Below are 21,165 nucleotides of genomic sequence, written 5' to 3'. Positions count from 1 at the left end.
TTTGATGACAAAATTTGCCAACGAAGGATCGCCGCGCACAACAGTGTGAGTCCAAAAATGTGTTATATGCTGCTGCATAAATTATGTAATATGCCAGGAAGATATGGTCAGCCATATCAGCTATGTTTTTTTTAAAAAAAGGCAGTAAACGAGGCTGAATTAATTGTTTCGCTACCAGACAAGGCTCCGCTGATAGCCAGATGTAGTGGTGGTAAGGATTCACTCCATTGTGCTGGAAAGAAAGCTCTGCTGTTGGGACAGCTTTATGTAGGCTCTAACAGTTTGTGGGCACCGCTTGTCGCGGTGCCCCATATATTTTTAGGGGAGTTTGCCCCACCAAAATGTACATGCTAAAATTGTCACTGATTCTGACTAGTCTCCCAGTCCCTGCCGCTGAAAAACATCCCCACAACCTGATGCCGACACCACCATGCTTCACCGTAGGGATGGTGGCAGGTTTCCTCCAGACATGACGCTTGGCATTCAGGCCAAAGAGTTCAATCTTGGTTTCATCAGACCAGCGAATCTTGTTTCTCATGGTCTGAAAGTCCTTTAGGTGCCTTTTAGCAAACTCCAAGCAGGCTATCATGCACCTTTTACTGAGGAGTGGCTTCCATCTGGCCACTCTACCATAAAGGCCTTATTGGTGGAGTGCTGCAGAGATGTTTGCCCTTCTGGAAGGTTCTCCCATCTCCACAGAGGAACTCTGGAGCTCTGTCAGAGTGACCATTGGGTTCTTGGTCACCTTCCTGACCAAGGCCCTTCTCCCCCGATTGCTCAGTTTGGCCGGGCGGCCAGCTCTGGGAAGAGTCTTGGTGGTTCCAAACTTCTTCCATTTAAGAATGGAGGTCACTGTGTTCTTGGGGACCTTCAATGCTGCAGAAATATTTTGGTACCCTTCCCCAGATCTGTGCCTCGACACAATCCTGACTCGGAGCTCTACGGACAATTCTTTCGACCTCATGACTTGGTTTTTGCGCTGCCATGAACTGTCGATTGTGGGACTATGGACAGGTGTGCCTTTCTAAGTCATGTCCAATCAATTGAATTTACCACAGGTGGATTCCAATCAAGTTGTAGAAACATCTCAAGGATGATCAATGGAAACAAGATGCACCTAAGCTAAATTTTTAAAAGTTTTACAGTAAGGCCTTAACGTACCAAAATGTGGAAAATGGGAAGGGGTCTGAATACTTTCTGAATGTACTGTAAGCTGTGTCGACACTTAGATGCGACTTCTTCTACAAGAATACGAAGATCGCATTAAATAGGCAGGTCTAGATGGACAAAAGTAGCGTTGTGGTCGGAATGTGTTCAGATCTGGCTGAGGAGGTGATCAGTCAAGCATTGTGTGCGGATTTCTCCTGGGCAGCCTGGTCTCATAGACTAGAAATAACACAGGCCGTGTCTAGACTTGACAGTTCATGCAGCTTTAATATTTTATTATAATATTTTTTATATATTTTTTATTGAACTAGGCAAGTCAGTTAAGAACAAATTCTTATTTACAGTGACGGCCTACTAGTATTCTGATCATTGAGTTTTGATCATGGAATTCCAAACACATCATGCATCTACACCTACATTTAAATGTATCTACAGTGTGTCTGGATTACCTTTTCCCACGGTATATTCAAATGCCAGTATGCATTCTACAAACAGTGGAATAGGCAAAATATGATAATCACACAACCAATGGCAGTAGCTAACTACTGTAGCTAGCAAGCAATGCTAAACAGATTGCAAAAGGGTTGCTCAGTTGGTTGAGCATGTTGCTTGCAACGCCAGGGTTGTGGGTTCGATTCCCACGAGGTATGAAAAAATGTATGCACTCGCTACTTTAAGTCGCTCTGGATAAGCGCGTCTGCTAAATAATACAAAAATAATACATTTTTCTAAATATTAGCTTGCTGGCTAGCATTTATGAGGCCAGCAAACACGGTCCTCATGCTAGGAACGTATTTCCTCCAACGTTATAATGGAAATGTGCCTCTCGGTACTAAAATACATGTTTTCTGGAGACTTGTGCGACGAGTGCTGATGACGTCGCCCACTGTGCACTTTCCCTAGCCTGATTGCATCCAGACTGAGGAGAAATCCGCACACAATGCATCCCTGACCACCACCTGAAGTGGTCAGCCAGATCTGAACACAATCAGACCACAAAGCGACCACAAAGTGTCTTTTCAAGTGTCTTTTCAATGCGATCTTCATATTCTGATAGCAGAAGGCGCATGTAAGTATCAAGTGTAGATACGACCATAGTAAATGTAAATCTGGGATACTCAAATTAGTTTAGTATGGTAACATAAGACAGAAGATTACATACAGTAAGGCAAAAATGAAAGCAGGGTGGTTGTATAATGCGAACGTCTAGCAACCCAAAGGTTTGAATGTTCGAATCTCATCATGGACAACTTTATTATCTTTGCAACTACTTACTACTTTTTAGCTACTTTGCAACTACCGCAAACATCTAGCAAGGTTGCATGTTCATCACTGACAACTTTATAATTTTTGCTAATTAGAAACTTTGCAACTTCTTGCTACTTTGCAACTACTTAGCATGTTAGCTAACCCCAACCTTAACCCTTTAACCTAACTCCTAAAGTTAGCCACATCAAATTGGAATTCGCAACATATCATACATTTTGCAAATTCATAACATATTGTTCGAATTGCAATTCGTAACATATCATATGAAATAGACAAATGAATACATACCATACAAAACGTAACATATCATACTAATTTGATTGTCACAAATTTACAAATTCCGACATCTGGACTAGCATGGTCCCTAGCTCATAGAACCATGGTTACGTGAGTAACCTTCGTTCTATTTTGCTTAACTTCTTGACGCTAGGAGGCAGAATTTTTATGTTTGGAAAAATAACGTTCCCAATGTAAACGGCCTATTTCTCAGGCCCAGATGCTAGAATATGCATATAATTGACAGATTAGGATAGAAAACACTCTAAAGTTTCCAAAACTGTCAAAATATTGTCTGTGAGTATAACAGAACTTCCAACCCGGAAGTGCCTCTTATTTTGAAAAATCCCTGTTCCATTGCCTGCCTATCCTCCATTTAAAGGGATATCAACCAGATTCCTTTTCCAATGGCTTCCACAGGTTGTGAACAGGCTTTAGACATAGTTTCAAGCTTTTATTCTGAAAAATTAGCGAGATTTATCAAAACACGTCAGTGGATGGCCAGGTGTCCTTTGATTAGTTCATGCGTGCGAAAGTTGTAGCTCGACATTTTCTTTCTCTCTAGTTTTGAATAGTTTACCGTCCGGTTGAAATATGATCGATTATTTATGTTAAAAACAACCTGAGGATTGATTATAAAAAACGTTTGACATGTTTCTACGAACTTTACGGATACTATTTGGAATTTTCGTCTTCCCTTCATGACTGCTGGAGCCTGTTGATTTCTGAACATAACGCACCAACCAAATTGAGGTTTTTGGATATAAAAATAATATTTATCGAACACAATAAATGTTCCTTTTGTAACTGGGAGTCTCGTGAGTGCAAACATCCGAAGATCATCAAAGGTAAGCGATTAATTTTTATTGCTTTTCGGACTTTCGTGACCAATCTACATTGCTGCTAGCTGTTCGTAATGTTTTGTCTAGTGATCGATAAACTCACAAACGCTTGGATTGCTTTCGCTGTAAAGCATATTTTCAAAATCTGACACGATAGGGGGATTAACAACAAGCTAAGCTGTGTTTTGGTATATTTCACTTGTGATTTCATGAAAATAAATATTTTTAGTATTTATTTATTTATTTGGCGATCTGCAATTCAGCGGTTGTTTACGAAAATGATCCCGTTAAAAGGGATCTGTGCGCCAAGAGGTTAAGGGACTAGTCACTCAATGGGATGACTACGAGAGTAAGTCGGTTCCTCTAGGGCACAGCCTAGAGCAACACATCACCATAGGAGTTCGAGACAGTACCCGGCTCAACCGCAGGTTACTGTTGGGAGGTAAGGGTAGCACCAAGCACAGCTGAACTCACACCGTGAGGGTCAGCCACATTCACCCGATAAAACCTTGCATATGTACTGGGCGAAGCCCAGCTGGCAGCCGCACATATGTCAGAGAGGGGGACTCCCTTAAGCAGTGTCCAGGAGGTGGCAACTCCCCTGGTGGAGTGCGCTACCACAGAGGATGGTGCTGGGTGGCCAGCTTGGCTATATGCTTGCAGGATAGTGTCTACAATCCAAGTACCAACTGTTGTTTTCAGAGAGGCTTACCTTGTACTCTCGAAAGCACACAAACAGATGATCAGAGCGATAGATCGCCTGAGTCCACTCCACGTACGCGTTTAGGGATCAACCAGGACACGGAGCGCGTACATCAAAATCATGAGCCCCAGGGGGTATGGCGGTGGACAAGGCTGTTTCTCTGTTCACTTGACCTGGGGGCAGGACCTTTGGTAGGAAGGCAGGATTAGGCCGCAGAGTAACGATCGCCTTACCCGGGCCTAGACGATAACGCTCATCACTAACAGATAAAGCATGGAGCCCGCCAACCCTCTTGGTCGAGGCGATTTCCACCAGAAACGCAGTCTTAAAAGAGAGATGTTCAAGTCTATAATATCTAACAGTTCGAAGGGAGGTCTGGATATTACTCCAAGAACCAGATGCAAATCCCATTTGTGAACCAAGGGGGCTCTTGCTGGGCGTAACCAGACTCCCTTAAGAAACCTTGCCATGAGCGGATGGCTGCCAAGTGGACTATCCTGCTCTTCATCATGACTTGCTGAAATGGCTGCAGCGTATACAGTACCTTAAGTGTGGTTGCAGCCCTCTCAGCATTGAACAAAGACCTCAAAAACTGGAGCACAGTTTTTTTCATGTCGCAAGATTCTGGACCAACACCCTGCTCCCCACATCACTGGCAGAACACGCGCCACCTCGTGTCATTGGTTAATGTGGTGGACGGGGCCCTGGCACTCTGTAAGATGTTAACAACAGAGGGCTCAAGATCTAAATCGGACCATTTTCGCTGTTCAGCGGCCAGGCCCACAGGTTCAGGCGGCAGGGATTCGGATGCCACAATGTGCTCTCCGCCTGTGACAATAGGTCTGGCCTCCGAGGTAGTTCCCATGCTGTCCCCGCTAGGAGTGACAGTATTGTCCTTAATCAGTGCCATCTCAGCCATCTGGGGGAAATCAGAAGGACCTGGTGGACTAATTCTGTCCAGAGTCGTTGGAATCATCGGGATTGGGGGGAAGGTATATAGTTTCTTCCTCGGCCACTCGTGGGCCAGGGCATCTAGGCCACATGGCCCGGGGGGATTGAATATTGAGAACCAGAGTGTGTACCTCTGAGCCAAACAGATCCACCGCCGCTTCCCTAAAGAATCCCCACATGCGACTCACTATTCAGGGATGTAGTCGCCACTCCCCTTCCGGAGGGGAGGAGACCCATCAGTCTCTTACACTGAAGAACAGTCACCTTCCGGTCTTGGACAAAAGGATTGAGGTGATCTACAATTTTCTGGACTCGCTTGTTGGTGAGATGAGCCCTCCATTAGAGACGAGTCGATCCGCATGCCCACGAACATCACAGTTCGTGTGGGGACCAAGTAGCTTTTTTGCATGTTCAACCGGAGGCCTAGCTCTGAGATGTGCTTCAGGAGAGATGTTTTGTATGCTGCTGCCTGTTCTCATGACTGAGTACAGATTAGCCAATTTAGTACAAAAATGCTACAGTGCTAGAGCGGCATCCATGCATTTTGTGAATGTTCTTAGTGCCAGGAAGAGGCCGAAAGTTAACACTTGGTGCTCATACGCTATACCGTTGAATGCAAAGCGCAGAACTTCCTGTGAGCCGGGTGGATCGATATGTGGAAGTATGCATCTTTTAGGTTGACACTGGTGGACCACTGGCCTGGACTGATAGCCTGTAGGACGAAGATGGCATCTTGAAGGGGAGGGTTTTCAAGCACCGGTTGAGAGGCCTCAAGTCCAGGAAGGGGCAAAAGCCACCATCCCTCTTGAGGACTAGGAAATATACTCCTTAGAATCCGCTGTTCTGATGGTTTGAGTTGTCTGATTGCATTCTTCTCCATCAGGGAGGCAATCTCTAGTTGGAGAGCTTCTCTTTTCAGGGGGTTGACTGTTGTAGTTGACCAGACCCCTTTGAAAGGTGGTGGCCGGCATCGGAACTGGAGTTTTTACCCCTGTAGTACTGTATCCAGCACCCAGAGGGACTCCACATCTCCTCCCACAAGCTCAAGCCATTGCCACACCCATCAGGATGACTGAGGGGGCCCTTCGGAGCAGAGGGACGGTGCTTGTTATGTCGCTGCCTGTCCTGGTGGGGGCGCCACTGCTGACCCGGAGCCTATTGATGTGGGTGATCTGGGCATGGCTGGTTTGGGGGAGGACCCAAGCAGCCTTTCGAGGCAGGGGAAAGCTGAGGTATAGACTGCAATTGTCTCTGCCCTGCGTTACCTTACCCAGAGGGACCCATGCAAGACCGCAGGGTCTCTCTGTCCTTCTGCAGCTTCGCCGTTTGGTCCAAAATGGCGTCCACACCAGGACCAAAAATTTGAGATGGGGAGCTCCATAAAAGTTTTTTTCACGGAGGCTGACATTTTTGTCTGAGAGCCAAAGCTGTCTGCGTGATGAGATGACCGTAAACAGGGCTTTGTCATTAGCACGTGACATCATAGCCAACCGTGCTTCATATACTGTAGGCGTGGGCCGAGAGTAGCACAATACATGCAGCTGAAGGGGGAATCCACAGCCTGAATTGCATGCTCTAAGCCTAGGCACATCCAGCCAGACTCAGCAACAGACTATGTGTGAGGAGAGGTCCTGAGAACAGAGTGGTCAGGCACGCGGCTCTGAACCTCACTCCGGCAACAGCTGCGGAGTCTCCCCTAGCCTGGGTGGGAGCTTCATGAACTGTCAAGTGTAGACACGGCCTAAATGTCTAGCCTAACCAATGCATTTATTCTCCCTCTCTGTCCATAGTGTTGAATGTGCACCACCCCCTCCCTGACCCTTGACTCCCATTCACCTTCCCTGTCCTCATCCGTCTCACATCCTAACCATTTAACCCATTTACTTTGACTGCTTTTCCCTACTGTAGGCCCCATTTTGACACTCCATATGACACTATCTCAAACAATGTCCTATTCAAACTGTTTCCATGGCTCCCATAATTTTTCTGAAAATCCTCTTATGAATATCACGCTTTATTGAATTCCATATTAATCTAAAGGCTTTGTACGAACTCCAGTTTGTTTGACTTTTAAACCCCGGACCATTTCATATCTAACTTCAGCTCTCTCTCTATTTTCCCACCTAGTGCAGTCCATGTGGACAGTCCACCCACTATCCCCACACTTACCACCAGCTATGCCCATGGCACCTCCTCCAAGTCTCTACTCTTCAGTACGGTCGGTGGGAGCCTCCAGGCTTCAGCTGAACGCTTTCCAGACCGGGAGGCTGTAGTGTTCCTACAGGAGGGGGTCAGGAAGACCTTCTCACAGCTCCAGCAGGATGTGAGTGGTGTCTACTTCCTATTTTCTACTAATCCTATGCCAAACAGATTAGGGGTACACAAGGGCTCTTTCTGTAGTGTGTGCAAGACTTAAAATCCTTGATTCCTCAACTCCTTGCCTCTATCTCAAAGCTCATTGAAGCAGGAGATCCAAGGCGAGAGAGTTAAGGAATCAAGGATTTTGAGGCTTGCACACTTTTCAGACAGAGCCAAGACCCGTGTCATCTCGCCCCCTCCAAAAGGAATTGTAACATCTAATTGAAACAGCATGTTCTACGCCCATTTAAGGGAAACAGTATGGAGGCAGATATTTTTTTTAAAGCAAAGTGTGTTGTTTGCAATGTGAATACAGTAAAACACGTGAGTACACAAAATGGCATCTCGCAGGTCTACGTACTCTCATCCATACCTACACATGCAGTCAAAGCTGGCCCTAGCCTTTTGGGGGCCCTACGTGACATTTTGTTATACTTGCTGTCATTCTCATTGACAGCAAGTCTATGAAGCGGTAGATCTGTTCTATGTGCACTATTTCTATGCTTCCCATTCTTAACCTCTCTAGGGTACGTGAGACGGTAGCGTCCCACCTCTTCAACAGCCAGTGAAACTGCAGGGCGCCAAATTCAAAACAACAGAAATCCCATAATTAAAATTCCTCAAACATTCATGTATTTTACACCATTTTAAAGATACACTTTCAAAAAGGCTTTACGACGAAAGCAAACCAAACGATTATGTTAGGTGAGTGCCTATTCACAGAATAACACAGCCATTTTTCCAGCCAAAGAGAGGATTCACAAAAAGCAGAAATATAGATAAAATTAATCACTAACCTTTGATGATCTTCATCAGATGACACTCATAGGACGTCATGTTACACAATACATGTATGTTTTGTTCTGTAAAGTTAATATTTATATCCAAAAATCTGAGTTTACATTGGCGCCTTTCGTTTAGAAGTTCCAAAACATCCTTTGATTTTGCAGAGAGCCACATCAATTTACAGGAATACTCATAATAAACATTGCTAAAAGATACAACTGTTATGCATGGAATTTTAGATGCACTTCTCCTTAATGCAACCGCTGTGTCAGATTTCAAAAAAGCTTTACGGAAAAAGCAAACCATGCAATAATCTGAGTCGGCGCTCAGAGCCCAATCAAGACACAAATATATCCGCCATATTATGCAGTCAACAGAAGTCAGAAATAACATTATAAACATTCACTTACCTTTGATGATCTTCATCAGAATGCACTCCCAGGAATCCCAGTTCCACAATAAATGTTTGTTTTGTTCGATAATGTCCATCATTTATGTCCAAATTCTTCCTTGTTGTTCTAGCATTCAGTACACTTTCCAAACTCACGATGCGCGGGCAAGTCCAGCGGAAAGTACGGACGAAAAGTTAAATAAATAAAATAAAAAATTACAGTCCGTAAAAACATGACAAACGAAGTATTGAATCAATCTTTAGGATGTTTTTAACATAATTCTTCAATAATGTTCCAACCGGAGTATTCCTTTGTCTTCAGAAGTGCGTTGGAACATCTCTGTCTTGTGCCCTGCCCCTTTTCGAAAGCAATTTGATCAGATAATGTAATATTTGGTACATTTTTGCTTTAGGACATTTATATAATGTTTGTATAACATTTATTATTTCAGCTGGAAAGTTTTGAATAGAAAGGCAATTCAAGATTGTCGAAAGCCTTTTTGGCATCAACAGCCATTGACAAATCTATATCTTGTTTTTTTTGCGTATTGTATTAAACTGAAACATGTTCTTGTATTTGTTTTGTATCTATTTTTAAGAAACGCTGTTTGATATGTATCAAGTCTGAGTTTTTGCCATTCTATTGCTTATAAGCTTTGTTATTTTTTTATCACAATTTATTAAACGTATGGATCTATAATCAGCAGGGGACTCTCCAGAGATTCCTGGTTTTAATATAACTTAAATAATTGTTTGATACATGGAACTAGGAAGTATTGAATTGAGTGATTTGTGAGTTGTCAATTGTGTAAATGGGGGAGCTACTTTGTCCCAAAATGTTGAATATAACTCTATGGGAAAGCCATCCATTCCTGATGCTTTCTCCGCGTGAATGTTTTAACACTATCTAATATTTATTTTTGGGTGGCCTCTGTTTTTAGTGATTTTATTTCTTGTCTGGTGATAATTGCCTCCGGATTCAGTCTAAGAAGGCTGTAAGAAGGCTGTAGGATCCTTCCATCTGTTTTAATTCTGATTTAAATACAGTACATTTTCATAGAAGCTTTTAAAATGGTCATTAATCACTGTTGTTTCTAATTACTGCATTTATATTGTTTAAAATTATAACTTGTTTAGCATGTATTTGTTTTGTGAGCTGTGAAATATGTATCAGGTTTATTTGGCAATAAGTAGTATGCTTTACTTGAGTTTAACCTGTAGTTGTTGGCTCTCTTCAAAAGTAAAAGATCGTATTCCTGCTTAAGTTCAGAAATTGTATTGTTTATGGGCTTTTTCTAAGATAGTGCTTTATTTTTCGTAAAAAACTATTCTGAATCAGATTTAACTTTTGCCAAGTATGATATTATCATTCTCTTAAGGCATCCCAAATTATATTGGTGGTTGGGTTTTCTCTGTCCTCTGACAATGATCCGATATCATTATATCATGAATGTTTGAATCGAGTAAATTGTTGAGTACATTCAATTCTTGATTAGCTTTTGTTACTTTGAGAAAAAAATAATAATCTTTTGTAGGTAGGAATAGTAATCTCCAGGTGTCCTAGTAAATCTTTGGAGGCTCCCTAAATGCGCCTTTTTTATTACAACATCTGTCAATCTTATCAAATGTAGAATTTAGGTCACCTACTAAAATAATAGTTCCTGTCTGGATTTGATCTAATATAGCTTGAATTTATCTAAAAACACCAGATGTGACCCTGGTGGGATATACAATAAAAGCGATGTATTTTTTCCCCCATGTAAGGTACTGTACAATTCAAAATTAGAAAATATGCTGAGATATAAGGGAAAATGGTGTGTTCTTATTTATCAGGATGCCTACAGTTTTGCCGTTCCTACAGTAGGTAGCAGAATAGGCCTCTCCAACGCAACTCCTCTTTATATTCAATATTCAATTTCTCCTTTATTTGTGTAACTCTTGCAAGAACCACATCTGCTGACAATCTCTAAGTGTTTGAGAATTAAATACATTTTTTTATGGAGCCCGTGCACATTCCATGTGATAAATTGGATTTTGTTGGCCAAGCTTATCACCAACCCCCATCCTTGCCCTCCTCTTTCTCACCCAGGCCAAGTTTATCCCAACCTCCCATCTTTTCCCCTGTCTTATCTTCTCAGGCAAATTTACACTCCTCTTTACATCTACTTACTCATCCATTATCCTTCATTCACACACAACATATACCCTATGCCTCCAAACACCCATTCTCTCCCGCCCTCCTACACATTTATATTCACCCTCCTTCACTCTCCCATTTTATATGCACAGACACACACACACAAACCCACTCACACCCTCCCGCCCACACACATCCAAAGAACAATTATTGAAAATTACTAGCCAAGTTTCAATCCAATGAGCGACTGATTTTTCATATGAATATTCTAGAATCCGCATTAAGAAAAATGTGAATTTTCCTACCAGTGGTGTGTTTCCACCAAAAGAACTTGTGGCGGATAAAAATCAGTGTGGGATGATGTAGTGCACACACAATGTACTTTTTCTCTTAATTTTTCATGTACCGAATAAATATGGAATTTTCAACTCTACTATTGCGTTAAATAGCAAATGTGCCTACTCTGGTCTTGGCACGTACACTCAGCTCTCAGATACATTATGGATATTCTTATTTGTCAAACGCAGTCAAGCATCTCTCTTCATGTCACCAGAATAAGACCCTCAAAATATTATTGGAAAGGAGGTTCAAGATCACCGCGAAGTTCATCATAACTTTTTAAATCTGTAGGCTAATAAACTGTGTGGTTCCCCGAGTCGTAGTGGGAGGACCACACACATATCATTACGTGACTCCAAGTTTACTTTGATATTATGGTTATTATATTAATAATTGAGCGCAAAGGCATTTCCTCCTCCATTTCTCGCATAATACATTTTTCAGACATTAAACGATTCCACCATGTCGAACAAACAAATTATCTGTTTGCATTTATAAAATTGTACCGAAACATCCTGTTTCCATCACAGCTGTCATGATTTTTTTTTTAATGGTATGACTTTACTCGCATAAAAACTAGATGGAAATGTGGTTAATGACATACAGTACATGCAATATTTCCTATTTTATATTGTCTTTGCAGTGTATCTCATTGGCATTGGCTAATTCTGTCATTACTTCCTAGAGAAGAACAGTTACGTGGGGACAATGGAGTCTGTATTGGGGAAGGGGGAAAGAATATTGTTACAATTTACGATATGCTGGTCTTGGGCATCACTGTATGTAGCCTAGTGTGCTTATCACTTTTTTCCGCTTCTTCGTCTCCTCAGGGCATTGGGCTCTCTTTCAAATGGAAAGGTTTCCTACAGCCTGTTCAGGGCTTCATTGGCGCTTGTGAACTCCATCCTCTGTGTTCCCTTCCATACCCACAGCACTGCCGGGAATCGGAGTTGATTCCCTTTTCCTCCAGTGTCTGATCGGAATGAATTGCTTGTGTTTTTCCGCAGTTCAGGCCTTCATTTATTTCAGCATCTTGAGACAATGTGATTGCGCTCTTAGGGACCTGTTGTGTAGCCTAAACGTGCCATTTATTTCAGCAACATAAAAGCTGACTTTGTTTCATTTTTTGTAGATAGAACCTTAGTACCATGCTCTCGAATTTGTTAGTCAACTGTCTATAACTAGATGCAGCTTTTATTCTGTCATTATACTGTATTTTGCCCTAGAAGACATAATAAACCCTCGCTCACCAGAATGTCATAAATCAATAGAATGAATGCTTCAATCCAGTTGACATCGGTACATTTTTATGTCATCTCTGGTTCTTTCGCCGAACAAAGACGTTTAGGCACCGGGGAGAAAATGCAATAACAAAAAACACTGGAAAGATTTTCTTTGCAAAATATCCAAATTACATCAGTTTGACAAGGAAATAGAAAGTTGTGACAATGACCCAACATGTTTCTGATAATATTTCAGTTCGGCTTGATGCATATTTTTTTGTGGTTGTACTCAAAAGAGTAGCAGGGTATTGCTGTTTTATGTACAATGTTGTCAACAAAAGTAGGTTACTTTTACTACTGTCCCTATTGCAGAATACAGCCTTTTGACAGCATGTACTAAAGTCGATTTAATCCACACTTGCATTAGTCCCTTCGTTTGGTGATTGGAATTTAGGCTGTGAGAACGAAAAGGCAGCAGACAGACCTACAGTATGTTTTAGCAGGGAAGTTTGGTAGGGTGACCTGATTTGTAACTTTGAAAATAATTTTGTCAAACAGATTGTGAATCCAAAAGTGTAAGTTTGATTCTAGAAGGGGGAACAATAAGTATAAACATTATTTGGTTAGGGTGTAGGGACAGATTTATGTCATCTTGTCTTCGGGATATTTTATTATCTATTTACTTTATTTAGTCTCATCAGTGGAACTATTCTCACTCTTAACAATGGGCTAAAATATAGAGTAAATACTGTGCGTAACACTACTGTTATTCCCCACATTTATTTTATTAGTCCACGTCTTCCCCGTTTTGCCAGTGTAATCACATATTTGAAATCTCATATGCCTACTTGCATCATTGAAAATTAAATATATGAGGCTATGTATTTTTGCAGCTATTCATGGACAGTTTTGAGTAAGTCATACAACTAAGCATTGGATATTAAATGCTCCAGGAATCAAATATAATTAGACGTTTTAGTACTGTGCACATGCTAGACAACCCATAGACAAAATATGATCCGTTTATGTGGAGTAAAATGATAGCAAGGATCTTCAACTAGTAGACATAAATCACCTGAATATTGATAATCATTTGATTTTTCGTGAAAGTTTGGGGATTTTTAGAAATGTAATTGTTATAAAAAATAAACATTTCAAACACCTAGCACATAGATCAGGGGTGGCCAACTCTACTGGAGAGCAATCAGGATTTTCTTCCAGACCTATTTTAAAGAGTTCACCCAATTACAAAATACAAAATGTTTGTATTCTTATTTTAAAAGCAGTCTATGGACAAGGAGACTGCAATCTATGATTTGGCTATGCACTGCCATCAACCATTAATCATTCCTGTGGAGTCTTTGTGTACTGGTAACACTCCACGGCACGTCGCATACAACTTTTCACCTGAGAACAGGTGATCCCTGCTTCCAACCTTCCCACTGTTTCTAGCATTACTGTCTGAATAGTGTCAAACCACCTAAAAAAACAAAACATTAGCATACTTTAAATTTCATTCCCCCAAAATTTCAAAGCAACAAAGTCATCCAATTTTGAGGGTTCATTTGATGTTCAAGGCATCCTGAATACACCTGACCTGTGGTTTTTATTTTTAAATGTTCCACCCTGGTCATAGGCTTAAGCCATGTCAAAATGAATAGAATTGGAGGAAATTAGCTTTAAAACAGTAAAATAAATATACCATCTGGAGGTTGTGCCAGGGGGCAATGAAATTCACATAGCAAATCTCACTCCAAGCTTTCTTCAAAAGCTGGCAGCCCTAATGCATTGTTTTCTCTTTATTCAACCCGCCTGCCGCCCACCAGCCCTACAGCCACACAATATTTCATGACCCTTAACCCGACTGCCCCGCTGCAGGTTATGAGTCAACCCTACGAAAGGGCGGCCGCCAGTTGCCCATCACTGTGCTACAGAATCACACAGTTTCACAGATACTGTACATTATCAGTGGGCCCTCGGCTCAGTCTGGGTTCAAACTTTATTCATAACATTCAATACTGGCAGGCATTCAATACTGGCAGGCATTCAATACTGGCAGGCATTCAATACTGGCAGGCATTCAATACTGGCAGTTAAACAGGTCAAAGATAGGAACATCAGTACTTAGTTGCACCAGATAATTGTAGACTAAGTGAAAAACTACTTATTTAATTATGGTACATAAACATACTGTCACACCCTGATCTGTTTCACCTGTCTTTGTGATTATCTCCACCACCTCATCCAGGTGTCGCCCATCTTCCCCATTTATCCCCTGTGTATTTATACCTTTGTTCTGTTTGTCTGTTGCCAGTTTGTCAAGTCAACCAGCGTTTTTGTTCTCAGCTCCTGCTTTTCCCAGTCTCTCTTTTTCTCGCCCTCCTGGTTTTGACCCTTGCCTGTCCTGACTCTGAGCCCGCCTGCCTGACCACTCTGCCTGCCCCTGACCCTGAGCTCGCCTGCCGACCTGTACCTCTGCCTACCCTGAGCCTGCCTGCCGTCCGGTACCGTTGCCCCACCTCTGGTTTACTGAACCCTGCCTGCCTTGACCTGTCTATTGCCTGCCCCTGCTGGATTATTAAATCATTGTTAATTCGACGTGTCTGCATCTGGGTCTTACCTTCACACCTGATACATACATGGTTAACTCCCGTTTCGGTCTGTGTCTTCCCGCACCTACGATCATGTTATAGTACATATCAATCCATATCAACAGTTTATCAAATACATGGAAATAATGAATCAAATAATTTTCCATTATACAAGGGGTTGCACAAAAGGGAACATCAGGTTGATTGGACGTCAATACATTAGCTGTCTCTCCCCTCTCGTTCAGCTGGAAACAGCTTTGCACGAGTTCGCAAACGCAGCGCTGACATCACACACAGGGCCCAACCAAATACCAGGAGGAGATTCAGCCCAAAACAAATTTAGAAAAGGGGTTGATTTGATAAATTCAGCACTGTTTACTATCTACTGTTGCACATGGTGCTCTTCTGTCCTGTAGATTTAAAAAATGAATCTGTGACTTCATGGACATATTCTCAGCAAAAAAATAAACGTCCCTTTTTCAGGACACTGTCTTTCAAAGATAATTCATAAAAATCCAATTAACTTCACAGATCTTCATTGTAAATGGTTTAAACACTGTTTCCCATGCTTGTTCAAAGAACCATAAACAATGAATCAACATGCACCTGTGGAACGGTCGTTAAAACACTAACAGCTTACAGACGGTAGGCAATTAAGGTCACAGTTATGAAACTTGGGACACTAAAGAGGCCTTTCTACTGACTCTGGAAAAACACCAAAAGAAAAATTCCCAGGGTCCCTGCTCATGTGTGTGAACATGCCTTAGGCATGCTGCAAGGAGGCATGAGGACTGCAGATGTGGCCAGGGCAATAAATTGCAATGTCTGTACTGTGAGACGCCTAAGACAGAGCTACAGGGAGACAGGACGGACAGCTGATCATCCTCGCAGTGGCAGACCGCGTGTAATAACACCTGCACAGGATCGGTACATCCGAACATCACACCTGCAGGACAGGTACAGGATGGCAACAACAACTGCCCGAGTTACACCAGGAATGCACAATCCCTCCATCAGTGCTCAGACTGTCCGCAACAGACTGAGAGGCTGAACTGAGGGCTTCTAGGCCTGTTGTGAGGCAGGTCCTCACCAGACATCACCGGCAACAATGTTGCCTATCGGCACAAACCCACCGTCGCTGGACCAGACGGGACTGGCAAAAAGTGCTCTTCACTGACAAGTCACGGTTTTGTCTCACCAGGGGTGATGGTCAGATTTACGTTTATCATCGAAGGAATGAGCGTTACACCGAGGCCAGTCCTCGGGATTGATTTGGAGGTGGAGGGTCCGTCATGGTCTGGGGTAGTGTGTCACAGCATCATCGGACTGAGCTTGTTGTCATTGCAGGCAATCTCAATGCTGTGCGTTACAGGGAAAACATCCTCCTCCCTCATGTGGTACCCTTCCTGCAGGCTCATCCTGACAAGACCCTCCAGCATGACAATGCCACCAGCCATACTGCTCGTTCTGTGTGTGATTTCCTGCAAGACAGGAATGTCAGTGTTCTGCCATGGCCAGCGAAGTGCCCGGATCTCAATCCCATTGAGCATGTCTGGGACCTTGGTGGAAGAGTGAGGTAACATCTCACAGCAAGAACTGGCAAATCTGGTGCAGTCCATGAGGAGGAGATGCACTGCAGTACTTAATGCAGCTGGTGGCCACACCAGATACTGACTGTTACTTACGATTTTGACCCCTCCCCCCTTTGTTCAGGGACACATTATTCAATTTCTGTTAGTCACATGCCTGTGGAACTTGTTCAGTTTATGTCTCTGTTGTTGAGTCTTGTTATGTTCATAAAAATATACATACATGTTTGTTGAAAATAAATGCAGTTGACAGTGAGAGGATGTTTTTTTTGCTGAGTGTGTTATTTTAAGCAGTTGTGACTATTTAACAAGACCCCCGTGGCTGGAAGAACGCAGTGAGCTGGGTTAGAGGCAAAGTCTAACGTGACGTGATCTCCAGGTTATGAAAGCATTAAAGTTCAAATGTGACCAATGACACCAAACGTATTAACAGTCTTTGTCCTGGGACTACGGTAACCTGGCAGTAGCTGGTATCTGATTAGAAAGTGATCTACGGCACTTACCTGTTGTGGATACAGCTACCCATGATATGACTGTGTATAGAGTTCAGATAGCGAAACCTTGACTTTTGAAGTTAAACATTCATTCGGCGATAAAGAATTGTCACGTGTTTGGGTAACAACCAGCTGTGCCGCTCACTCAGTTTGGTTTAATTGTTTAGGTTCTATTGATAGTAATAGTAATCAATAATGGATTTCTGCTGTTTTTTTAAAATGCGGTTCTGATTAATTCAATGTTGAAATGTGCACTACAAAATACCCCTTTAGATATGTTTTACCATGTCTCTATTGCTACTGTTTTACTCAACTGTCTCTTTCAGCAATACTGCTGTGAATCGCTTTCCAGCTATGCATTGATTACCATTACCTCTTTGTGCTGACTGTGCTCCATTATGGCTCAGGTGGACCAGGCTGCTGCAGGCCTCCTGGCACTGGGACTGAAGAGGGGGGACCGACTGGGCATGTGGGGACCCAACATATATGAGTGGATCCTGTTCCAGTTTGCCTCAGCCAAGGCTGGCATCATACTGGTGAGCGCTGACACTGGTGGCATGGAGGAGGAATCTTAATAGGGGAAAGAGGTTTTTCAACCACATTTGTGAAGTCAAGTACAATAAAGCGGATGTTTTCAGTGGTTATGCTTTGTCTTCTGACAGGTGTCTGTGAACCCAGCCTATCAGGTGCAGGAGTTGGAGTTTGCTTTGAGGAAGGTGGGTCACTTGAGTTGGCACGTTATGTTCCATGAAAGTTGCACTGGGTGTGGCCCTCTTAAGTACGGTGCAGAGATGATTGCTTTTTAAACAGTTTATTATGAGGATAAAGGCAATGATGTTGATGATGTTCATTGGTGGTGATAACAGTGTGTTCATTGGTGGTAATAATGTAGTTTCCTGCTTTGGTCCAGGTTGGATGCAATGCCATTGTGTGCCCAACCCAGTTTAAGACCCAGAAGTATTGTGACATGCTCAGGCAGATCTGTCCAGAGATGGACACTGCTAGCCCAGGATCGGTCAAGAGTGCCAGGTATGACCACACTGTTTTCATATACAATCACAACTCTTCTTTTGACGAAATCACACAATTTCAGTTACACTGAATGATGGTCAAATTACAATGGGTTGTGTTCTGGTGGGTGCAAAGCTCTAGATATTGCAGATAGAAAAATTCTAGAGCTCAGATGATTCTCTGTTCTATTCTACATGACTGAGAAGCATGGCTGTCTGTTCTACATCATGTTTTTCTATCGGAATGTTTTGTTACATTTAGTGCTGAGCGCTTAGAGCTTTTTGAGGTCGGTTCAGTTTGAAAAATAATCATGTTTTTCGGAGATAAAAAACAACATTAAATGCAATATACATTTTGTGGGTTGAATGCTGTAACAACACAGAGTAAAACAATTAATGAAAGTCCCATGATGGAGGTGACTGGCCATAACTGCTTATCACTTATTAACCATCATTTATTCACATTACTTTACTAAAATATTTCAGTTGTTGTGTATATTTGTTTTATTTGATGACTTTATTATTTCATTCCAAGTCAATAGAGATGCAGTCTGGCAAAATCACTATTTTAGTAATTCTTCAAAGTAAATAATGCATACTTTTATGACTGCTAAATACCAACTGTCCAACACTTAGATCAGGAATGGGCAACTAGCGGCCCCCCATTTTAAAGGCCTTCAGATCAATAAAAAAACGTAATACTAATATATGTATATATTTTTATTTTTTTTTGGGGGGGGGGGGGCGCCGTAGTCTCAATTTACTGTTAGAATAGTAGCATACACAAGGTGCAATTTCGAAATGTGGTTGTGCATCTGCAGTTTTTCTCTTGTTATGTTAGTCAATTAGCCCATGTCAGCAAAACATTTTTAGATTGCTAAATTTGTTTAGTGGCCAGATATCTAAACTTGCTATCATGGTTGAATTACTGTCCGTGGGGCCCCCATTGATTATTATTTTAATTTTTTTTGTCAGTCTCACCCAGATATCATATAAAAAACTGCAAACATTTCTTCTCTGCCCCATGGCAAAATGTGTAGAATTGCAGCAAACTTGCTTTAAAACTGCAACATTTTCTCTACACCGAATGCTAAAATGTGCACCCCCATCAAAGTTGCCCATCCCTGACTTAGATCTTATATTTTCCAGTAGAGATACCACTAGATCGCGCATTCTTCTGTCTCTTTTACGTAGCAGTTGTAAAAGAAACACAGACCGAAGAAGTTTGCGCGCAATGAATTATGGTCATTGTAGTTAATTGCCACATTATCTGCACTCAACTATGTAGAATATTGGCCTGTTGGAAACTACAACTTCCTACTATATCGCACAGTTGGGGCTTGATATGATTAATCTCTACAGAAACTGTGTAATGTGCTTATTAAACTCACAGAAAAAAATACAAACCAACTTCAGTCAATTTGTTGTTTAAAAAGAACCGAAATGTCGGTTAATCGCTCAGCACTAGTTACATTGCACTCCACTGAGCTCACACGATTATCTGTTCTATTCAACGTATTCTGTTCTACATAATGCATTTCTATCAGAATGTTTTGTTACGTGTGACACTTCCTCCTCAGACTCCCTGACCTCCATACAGTGATAGTGACAGACAGCCGGCAGCCGGGGATGTACCACCTAGAGGACGTGATGCAGGCAGGGAGCAGCCAGCACATGCAGCAGCTGGAGGAGCTGCAGAAGAAACTGTCCTTCGACGACCCCATCAATATTCAGTTCACATCGGTACTTTTAGTAAACTGTATATACTCTCACTCTCTATTCTTCCTATTTGATCCTGTGCTCACGGTTCGTCTTTACATGGTCATGGTGTTCAACAAATCTATACTGTGAATTCATGTTAAATCCTCTGTTGACAGTGATCTGAGTCATAATACTCAACAGCCCCAGTTGACCTATTCAAGTGCATTTGCGAATATGCATTGCTTTGTGTCCACCATTTCTGACATACTTGTTTGTCTGATGTCAGGGTACGACGGGGATCCCCAAAGGTGCCACCCTCTCTCACCACAACATCGTCAACAATTCCTACTTCATTGGCATGCGACTTGGATATGACTGGAGGGTGAGTGCCCTGCCCACACAGACACATGTGATTCCAGACAATGAGTTAGTTAGGCTGCGTTTAGACCGACAGCCCAATTCAAAAAAAAATTCTTCCACTAATTGGTCTTTTGACCAATCACATCAGATACTTTCACATCAGATCTTTTTCAGAGCTGATCTGATTGGTCAGAAGACCGATTTAGTGAAAAAAATATCAGAATTTGGCTGCCTGTCTAAACATAGCCATAGAGTCACTGGGGTAGTCTTTAATCCATGTCCCCTCAGTCTCAGGTACGCGTGTGCCTGTCTGTGCCCATGTACCACTGCTTCGGCTCGGTGGGTGGTGGCATTGTCATGGCCACGCATGGCATCACGTTGGTCTATCCCTCCACTGGATACGACGGACGTGCCAACCTGGCAGCTATGGAGAGTGAAAGGTATGGCAGAAATATCTAAGTTCTGGTGGAAAACATGCATTCAGTGTTATTGAAGACATTTCTGGGACAGTGAACTGTGGTGTAGGTTGTGTGCTTTGTGCCTCAATCAAGTGTGTCTACTTTTCCACCAGGTGTACCTTTGTCTATGGCACTCCTACTATGTACATCGACATGCTGGGCCAGCCTGACTTGGCCAAGTTTGACTTGTCGTCAGTGGAGGGAGGTGAGAGATCATGTTTTTAACTCAGCTCATTTGTTTCTGTTCTAATCATATTCTCGAAATCTGCTGGATTGAACATTAGTTGGGATGAAATCCTGCATACTCGGGGGTCCTATAGGACCGTTTTTGCGCAATCTTGATATTGGTTATGTCAAATGTACTGTATCTTAGATGTGTTTATTTATGCATTTTAGGCGTCATGGCTGGTTCCCCGTGTCCACCTGAAATAGTGAAGAAGGTCATTTCTACCATGGGCATTAAGGAGCTCGTAGTGAGTAATGTTTTCTTAATTAGGTTAATTGATTAATTAAAGTTAGC

At 42.3% G+C, this 21,165-nt stretch overlaps 1 protein-coding gene across 1 annotated transcript in view; it reads left to right on the top strand.

Moving 5' to 3' along the window:
• Nucleotides 1-21,165, top strand: part of acsf2 (acyl-CoA synthetase family member 2) — a 37,398-nt gene that overhangs the window by 1,314 nt on the left and 14,919 nt on the right. Inside the window, exons 2-10 of the mRNA XM_038991259.1 lie at nt 7,336-7,531; nt 17,524-17,652; nt 17,779-17,832; nt 18,027-18,145; nt 19,707-19,869; nt 20,114-20,209; nt 20,476-20,627; nt 20,759-20,850; nt 21,042-21,118. Of these exons, the coding sequence (XP_038847187.1) occupies nt 7,336-7,531; nt 17,524-17,652; nt 17,779-17,832; nt 18,027-18,145; nt 19,707-19,869; nt 20,114-20,209; nt 20,476-20,627; nt 20,759-20,850; nt 21,042-21,118 (1,078 nt within the window). The remainder of the gene's footprint in view (nt 1-7,335; nt 7,532-17,523; nt 17,653-17,778; nt 17,833-18,026; nt 18,146-19,706; nt 19,870-20,113; nt 20,210-20,475; nt 20,628-20,758; nt 20,851-21,041; nt 21,119-21,165) is intronic.

Source organism: Salvelinus namaycush, chromosome 4, assembly GCF_016432855.1.
Source record: "Salvelinus namaycush isolate Seneca chromosome 4, SaNama_1.0, whole genome shotgun sequence".
NCBI classification, from domain to species: domain Eukaryota; kingdom Metazoa; phylum Chordata; class Actinopteri; order Salmoniformes; family Salmonidae; genus Salvelinus; species Salvelinus namaycush.
The sequence above is the reverse complement of the archived record's forward strand: the minus strand, read 5'-3'. Positions and strand labels throughout refer to the sequence as shown.